General features: G+C 31.2%; 1 protein-coding gene across 3 annotated transcripts in view; it reads left to right on the top strand.

Annotated features, from left to right (window-relative positions):
• The window catches only part of nfatc2a (nuclear factor of activated T cells 2a), a 76,511-nt gene extending 74,374 nt beyond the window's left edge, over positions 1-2,137 (top strand). For all 3 annotated transcript variants that reach the window (XM_061972453.1, XM_061972439.1, XM_061972447.1), the window contains exon 10: positions 1,423-2,137. In XM_061972453.1, the coding sequence (XP_061828437.1) occupies positions 1,423-1,478 (56 nt within the window). In that variant the 3' untranslated portion in view covers positions 1,479-2,137. The remainder of the gene's footprint in view (positions 1-1,422) is intronic.
• The last annotated feature ends 7,316 nt before the right edge of the window (positions 2,138-9,453 follow it).

A 9,453-nucleotide genomic window follows, 5' to 3' on the forward strand; every position in this document is an offset into this window, starting at 1 on the left:
GTTTTTGGCATAAAAAACTAAGTTTTCTTTGACAAAAAGGGCAGAAAATATATTAATAAATAATAAAACGTTATGGTGATTGAGAGACTTAAGCATGGTAAGTTTTTTTTTTTTTTTTTTTAGTTTTTTTTTTTTTTTTTACAATTTTAAGAGTGATGCTGTTTTGTATCACTGAGAATTTTAATGTAACTTTATTTTCCGCTCCAAAAAATAATAATGAATCAAAATCAGTGTTGTTGGGAATATTCCATTTTTAAAAATGTTTTGGGGAATATATTGCATATTTTGTGTTTTTGGCATAAAAAACTAAGTTTTCTTTGACAAAAAGGGCAAAAAATACATGAAAAAATAATTTAAAAAAAGTTATGATTAACGAATAGATCCTAAGTTGATTGAGAGACTTAAGCATTGAAAGTAAAAACGCATTTATTTATTTTTTAACAAGTTTAAGAGTGATACTGTTTTGTATCACTGAGAATTTGAATGTGACTTTTTTTTGGCTCCAAAAAATAATAATGAATCAAAATCAGTGTTGTTGGGAATATTCCATTTTTAAAAATGTTTTGGGGAAAATATTGTATATTTTGGGTTTTTGGCATAAAAAACTAAGTTTTCATGGACAAAAAGGGCAAAAAATACATTAAAAAATTATAAAAATGTATGATGATTGAGAGACTTAAGCATTGAAAGTAAAAAAAAAAAATTATTTACATTTTTTTTTTTTTTTTTTTTTTTTTTTTAAATAATTTTAAGAGTGGTGCTGTTTTGTATCACTGAGAATTTGAATGTGACTTTTTTTTGGCTCCAAAAAATAATAATGAATCAAAATCAGTGTTGTTGGGAATATTCCATTTTTAAAAATGTTTTGGGGAAAATATTGTATATTTTGTGATTTTGGCATAAAAAACTAAGTTTTCTTTGACAAAAAGGGCAAAAAATACATACAAAAATAATAAAAAGTTCTGATGATTGAGAGACTTAAGCATTGAAAGTAAAAAAAAATATTTATTTATTTTATTTAATTTTTTACAATTTTAAGAGTGATGCTGTTTTGTATCACTGAGAATTTTAATGTGACTTTTTTTCGCTCCAAAAAATAATAATGAATCAAAATCGGTGTTGTTGGGAATATTCCATTTTTTTAAATGTTTTGGGGAAAATATTGCATATTTTGTGTTTTTGGCATAAAAAACTAAGTTTTCTTTGACAAAAAGGGCAAAAAATACATTAAAAATTTATAAAAATGTATGATGATTGAGAGACTTAAGCATTGAAAGTTAAAAAAAAAAATTATTTAATTTTTTTTTTTTTTTAAATAATTTTAAGAGTGACAAAAAGGGCAAAAAATACATGAAAAAATAATAAAAAAGTGATATGATTAATGAATGGATCTGAAGTTGCCATCTTGTCTTTGCTTTGCAGTGAACGAGATCATCCGGAAGGACCTGACTGGCGTTCACGCTCGAGGGCAGTCGTAGGCCCGCAGCAGGAAGTGACATCACGTACACACAGTCCCGCCCCCTGCAGGCTTCTAGTCTTTTCCGCTCCAAGCAACCAAAGAAGCAACAATGAATGTGCCTTTACGATGATGCTACGTAGCATTAGCATCCCAGACTGCTTTTGTTTACTTTTGAAGAACATTCTGGTCCGTCATCTCAACGACAACAAAGTGCCCTTTATTATGACATGATGCCTTTTAAATGCACTTTTTGAGGATTTGACTTTGACTTTTTCATAGGAAATATGATTGAAATGTGCATTTCCTAACAAACGGACTTCTATGCACGGCATAAACACAATTTGTTAGCACACTGTGGCTAAATAGACACTTACTTGCAGCTAATTCTTTTATATAAATCCTCTATTTTGTAACGTGTGTCCCTTTTGAGCCATGGCAGCACAAGTGCGTCTATTGAATGTAATCCACGCTCTTATTTTGTAAATATTAACATCTCATATCAATGAAATGAATACTGTGTTCATACCACGCATCATATGTTGTTCTTTTTGTACCAAAGAAGAGCTGGAGGGGATAAAATTGTATTTTATATAATTGTAAAATGTAATCTACGCTCTTATTTTGTAAATATTAACATCTCATATCAATGAAATAAATACTCATACCACGCATCATATTTTTTCTTTTTGTACCAAAGAAGAGCTTGAGGGGATAAAATTGTATTTTATATAATTGTAAAATGTAATCTACGCTCTTATTTTGTAAATATTAACATCTCATATCAATGAAATAAATACTCGTACCACGCATCATATTTTTCTTTTTGTAACAAAGAAGAGCTGGAAGGGAAATAATTGTATTTTATATGATTGTAAATGTAATCTACGCTCTTATTTTGTAAATATCCATCCATCCATTTTCTACCACTTGTCCCTTTTGGGGTCGCGGGGGGTGCTGGAGCTCTCATATAAATGAAATGAATACTGTGTTCATACCACCCATCATATTTGTTTCTTTTTGTAACAAAGAAGAGCTGGAGGAGATAATTGTATTTTATATAATTGTAAAATGTAATCTACGCTCTTATTTTGTAAATATTAACATCTCATATCAATGAAATGAATACCGTGTTCATACCACGCATCATATTTTGTTCTTTTTGTACCAAAGAAGAGCTGGAGGGGATAAAATTGTATTTTATATAATTGTAAAATGTAATCTACGCTCTTATTTTGTAAATATTAACATCTCATATCAATGAAATAAATACTCATACCACGCATCATATTTTTTCTTTTTGTACCAAAGAAGAGCTGGAGGGGATAAAATTGTATTTTATATAATTGTAAATGTAATCTACGCTCTTATTTTGTAAATATTAACATCTCCTATCAATGAAATAAATACTCATACCACGCATCATATTTTTTCTTTTTGTAACAAAGAAGAGCTGGGGGAAATAATTGTATTTTATATGATTGTAAATGTAATCTACGCTCTTATTTTATAAATATTAACCCATCCATGCATCCATTTTCTACCGCTTGTCCCTTTCGGGGTCGCGGGGGGTGCTGGAGCTCTCATATAAATGAAATGAATACTTTGTTCATACCACGCATCATATTTGTTTCTTTTTGTACCAAAGAAGAGCTGGAGGGGATAAAATTGTATTTTATATAATTGTAAAATGTAATCTACGCTCTTATTTTGTAAATATTAACATCTCATATCAATGAAATAAATACTCATACCACGCATCATATTTTTTCTTTTTGTAACAAAGAAGAGCTGGGGGAAATAATTGTATTTTATATGACTGTAAATGTAATCTACGCTCTTATTTTGTAAATATTAACCCATCCATCCATCCATTTTCTACCGCTTGTCCCTTTCGGGGTCGCGGGGGGTGCTGGAGCTCTCATATAAATGAAATGAATACTGTGTTCATACCACGCATCATATTTTGTTCTTTTTGTACCAAAGAAGAGCTGGAGGGGATACAATTGTATTTTATATAATTGTAAATGTAATCTATGCTCTTATTTTGTAAATATTAACATCTCATATCAATGAAATAAATACTCATACCACGCATCATATTTTTTCTTTTTGTAACAAAGAAGAGCTGGAGGGGAAATAATTGTATTTTATATGATTGTAAATGTAATCTACGCTCTTATTTTGTGAATATCCATCCATCCATTTTCTACCGCTTGTCCCTTTCGGGGTCGCGGGGGGTGCTGGAGCTCTCATATAAATGAAATGAATACTGTGTTCATACCACCCATCATATTTGTTTCTTTTTGTAACAAAGAAGAGCTGGAGGAGATAATTGTATTTTATGTAATTGTAAATGTAATCTACGCTCTTATTTTGTAAATATTAACATCTCATATCAATGAAATAAATACTCATACCACGCATCATATTTTTCTTTTTGTAACAAAGAAGAGCTGGGGGAGATAATTGTATTTCATATGATTGTAAATGTAATCCACGCTCTTATTTTGTAAATATTAACCCATCCATCCATCCATTTTCTACCGCTTGTCCCTTTCGGGGTCGCGGGGGGTGCTGGAGCTCTCATATAAATGAAATGAATACTGTGTTCATACCACGCATCATATTTGTTTCTTTTTGTAACAAAGAAGAGCTGGAGGAGATAATTGTATTTTATGTAATTGCAAATGTAATCTACGCTCTTATTTTGTAAATATTAACATCTCATATCAATGAAATCAATACCGTGTTCATACCACGCATCATATTTTGTTCTTTTTGTACCAAAGAAGAGCTGGAGGGGATAAAATTGTATTTTATATAATTGTAAAATGCAATCTACGCTCTTATTTTGTAAATATTAACATCTCATATCAATGAAATAAATACTCATACCACGCATCATATTTTTCTTTTTGTAACAAAGAAGAGCTGGGGGAGATAATTGTATTTCATATGATTGTAAATGTAATCTACGCTCTTATTTTGTAAATATTAACCCATCCATCCATCCATTTTCTACCGCTTGTCCCTTTCGGGGTCGCGGGGGGTGCTGGAGCTCTCATATCAATGAAATGAATACTGTGTTCATACCACGCATCATATTTGTTTCTTTTTGTACCAAAGAAGAGCTGGAGGGGATAAAATTGTATTTTATATAATTGTAAAATGTAATCTACGCCCTTACTTTGTAAATATTAACATCTCATATCAATGAAATGAATACAGTGTTCATACCACGCATCATATTTTGTTCTTTTTGTACCAAAGAAGAGCTGGAGGAGATAATTGTATTTTATATAATTGTAAAATGCAATCTACGCTCTTATTTTGTAAATATTAACATCTCATATCAATGAAATAAATATTCATACCACGCATCATATTTTTTCTTTTTGTAACAAAGAAGAGCTGGAGGAGATAATTGTATTTCATATGATTGTAAATGTAATCTACGCTCTTATTTTGTAAATATTAACCCATCCATCCATCCATTTTCTACCGCTTGTCCCTTTCGGGGTCGCGGGGGGTGCTGGAGCTCTCATATAAATGAAATGAATACTGTGTTCATACCACGCATCATATTTTTTTCTTTTTGTAACAAAGAAGAGCTGGAGGAGATAATTGTATTTTATGTAATTGTAAAATGTAATCTACGCTCTTATTTTGTAAATATTAACATCTCATATCAATGACATGAATACCGTGTTCAAACCACGCATCATATTTTGTTCTTTTTGTACCAAAGAAGAGCTGGAGGGGATAAAATTGTATTTTATATAATTGTAAAATGTAATCTACGCTCTTATTTTGTAAATATTAACATCTCATATCAATGAAACAAATACTCATACCACGCATCATATTTTTCTTTTTGTAACAAAGAAGAGCTGGAGGAGATAATTGTATTTCATATGATTGTAAATGTAATCTACACTCTTATTTTGTAAATATTAACCCATCCATCCATCCATTTTCTACCGCTTGTCCCTTTCGGGGTGGCGGGGGGTGCTGGAGCTCTCATATAAATGAAATGAATACTGTGTTCATACCACCCATCATATTTGTTTCTTTTTGTAACAAAGAAGAGCTGGAGGGGATAAAATTGTATTTTACATAATTGTAAACTGTAATCTACGCTCTTATTTTGTAAATATTAACATCTCATATCAATGAAATGAATACCGTGTTCATACCACGCATCATATTTTGTTCTTTTTGTACCAAAGAAGAGCTGGAGGGGATAAAATTGTATTTTATATAATTGTAAAATGTAATCTACGCTCTTATTTTGTAAATATTAACATCTCATATCAATGAGATGAATACCGTGTTCATACCACGCATCATATTTTGTTCTTTTTGTACCAAAGAAGAGCTGGAGGGGATAAAATTGTATTTTATATAATTGTAAAATGTAATCTACGCTCTTATTTTGTAAATATTAACATCTCATATCAATGAAATAAATACTCATACCATGCATCATATTTTTTCTTTTTGTACCAAAGAAGAGCTGGGGGAGATAATTGTATTTCATATGATTGTAAATGTAATCTACGCTCTTATTTTGTAAATATTAACCCATCCATCCATCCATTTTCTACCGCTTGTCCCTTTCGGGGTCGCGGGGGGTGCTGGAGCTCTCATATAAATGAAATGAATACTGTGTTCATACCACGCATCACATTTGTTTCTTTTTGTAACAAAGAAGAGCTGGAGGAGATAATTGTATTTTATGTCATTGCAAATGTAATCTACGCCCTTATTTTGTAAATATTAACATCTCATACCAATTAAATGAATACCGTGTTCATACCACGCATCATATTTTGTTCTTTTTGTACCAAAGAAGAGCTGGAGGGGATACAATTGTATTTTATATCATTTTAAAATGTAATCTACGCTCTTATTTTGTAAATATTAACATCTCATATCAATGAAATAAATACTCATACCACGCATCATATTTTTTCTTTTTGTAACAAAGAAGAGCTGGGGGAAATAATTGTATTTTATATGATTGTAAATGTAATCTACGCTCTTATTTTGTAAATATTAACCCATCCATCCATCCATTTTCTACCGCTTGTCCCTTTTAGGGTCGCGGGGGGTGCTGGAGCTCTCATATAAATGAAATGAATACTGTGTTCATACCACCCATCATATTTGTTTCTTTTTGTAACAAAGAAGAGCTGGAGGAGATAATTGTATTTTATGTAATTGCAAATGTAATCTACGCTCTTATTTTGTAAATATTAACATCTCATATCAATGAGATGAATACCGTGTTCATATCACGCATCATATTTTGTTCTTTTTGTACCAAAGAAGAGCTGGAGGGGATACAATTGTATTTTATATCATTGTAAAATGTAATCTACGCTCTTATTTTGTAAATATTAACATCTCATATCAATGAAATAAATACTCATACCACGCATCATATTTTTTCTTTTTGTAACAAAGAAGAGCTGGGGGAAATAATTGTATTTTATATGATTGTAAATGTAATCTACGCTCTTATTTTGTAAATATTAACCCATCCATCCATCCATTTTCTACCGCTTGTCCCTTTTAGGGTCGCGGGGGGTGCTGGAGCTCTCATATAAATGAAATGAATACTGTGTTCATACCACGCATCATATTTGTTTCTTTTTGTAACAAAGAAGAGCTGCAGGAGATAATTGTATTTTATGTAATTGCAAATGTAATCTACGCTCTTATTTTGTAAATATTAACATCTCATACCAATGAAATGAATACCGTGTTCATACCACGCATCATATTTTGTTCTTTTTGTACCAAAGAAGAGCTGGAGGGGATAAAATTGTATTTTATATAATTGTAAAATGTAATCTACGCTCTTATTTTGTAAATATTAACATCTCATATCAATGAAATAAATACTCGTACCACGCATCATATTTTTTCTTTTTGTGACAAAGAAGAGCTGGGGGAGATAATTGTATTTCATATGATTATAAATGTAATCTACGCTCTTATTTTGTAAATATCCATCCATCCATTTTCTACCGCTTGTCCCTTTCGGGGTCGCGGGGGGTGCTGGAGCTCTCATATAAATGAAATGAATACTGTGTTCATACCACGCATCATATTTGTTTCTTTTTGTAACAAAGAAGAGCTGCAGGAGATAATTGTATTTTATGTAATTGCAAATGTAATCTACGCTCTTATTTTGTAAATATTAACATCTCATACCAATGAAATGAATACCGTGTTCATACCACGCATCATATTTTGTTCTTTTTGTACCAAAGAAGAGCTGGAGGGGATAAAATTGTATTTTATATAATTGTAAAATGTAATCTACGCTCTTATTTTGTAAATATTAACATCTCATATCAATGAAATAAATACTCGTACCACGCATCATATTTTTTCTTTTTGTAACAAAGAAGAGCTGGGGTAGATAATTGTATTTTATATGATTGTAAATGTAATCTACGCTCTTATTTTGTAAATATTAACCCATCCATCCATCCATTTTCTACCGCTTGTCCCTTTCGGGGTCGTGGGGGGTGCTGGAGCTCTCATATAAATGAAATGAATACTGTGTTCATACCACGCATCATATTTGTTTCTTTTTGTAACAAAGAAGAGCTGGAGGAGATAATTGTATTTTATGTAATTGCAAATGTAATCTACGCCCTTATTTTGTAAATATTAACATCTCATATCAATGAAATGAATACCGTGTTCAAACCACGCATCATATTTTGTTCTTTTTGTACCAAAGAAGAGCTGGAGGGGATAAAATTGTATTTTACATAATTGTAAAATGTAATCTACGCTCTTATTTTGTAAATATTAACATCTCATATCAATGAAATAAATACTCATACCACGCATCATATTTTTCTTTTTGTAACAAAGAAGAGCTGGGGGAGATAATTGTATTTCATATGATTGTAAATGTAATCTACGCTCTTATTTTGTAAATATTAACCCATCCATCCATCCATTTTCTACCGCTTGTCCCTTTCGGGGTTGCGGGGGGTGCTGGAGCTCTCATATAAATGAAATGAATACTGTGTTCATACCACCCATCATATTTGTTTCTTTTTGTAACAAAGAAGAGCTGGAGGAGATAATTGTATTTTATGTAATTGTAAAATGTAATCTACGCTCTTATTTTGTAAATATTAACATCTCATATCAATGAAATGAATACCGTGTTCATACCACGCATCATATTTTGTTCTTTTTGTACCAAAGAAGAGCTGGAGGGGATAAAATTGTATTTTATATAATTGTAAAATGTAATCTACGCTCTTATTTTGTAAATATTAACATCTCATATCAATGAAATAAATATTCATACCACGCATCATATTTTCTCTTTTTGTAACAAAGAAGAGCTGGAGGGGAAATAATTGTATTTTATATGATTGTAAATGTAATCTACGCTCTTATTTTGTAAATATTAACCCATCCATCCATCCATTTTCTACCGCTTGTCCCTTTCGGGGTCGCGGGGGGTGCTGGAGCTCTCATATAAATGAAATGAATACTGTGTTCATACCACGCATCATATTTTGTTCTTTTTGTACCAAAGAAGAGCTGGAGGGGATAAAATTGTATTTTATATAATTGTAAAATGTAATCTACGCTCTTATTTTGTAAATATTAACATCTCATATCAATGAAATAAATATTCATACCACGCATCATATTTTCTCTTTTTGTAACAAAGAAGAGCTGGAGGGGAAATAATTGTATTTTATATGATTGTAAATGTAATCTACGCTCTTATTTTGTAAATATTAACCCATCCATCCATCCATTTTCTACCGCTTGTCCCTTTCGGGGTCGCGGGGGGTGCTGGAGCTCTCATATAAATGAAATGAATACTGTGTTCATACCACGCATCATATTTTGTTCTTTTTGTACCAAAGAAGAGCTGGAGGGGATAAAATTGTATTTTATATAATTGTAAAATGTAATCTACGCTCTTATTTTGTAAATATTAA

The sequence above is a fragment of the Nerophis lumbriciformis genome, linkage group LG01, assembly GCF_033978685.3.
Source record: "Nerophis lumbriciformis linkage group LG01, RoL_Nlum_v2.1, whole genome shotgun sequence".
Taxonomy (NCBI): Eukaryota; Metazoa; Chordata; class Actinopteri; order Syngnathiformes; family Syngnathidae; genus Nerophis; species Nerophis lumbriciformis.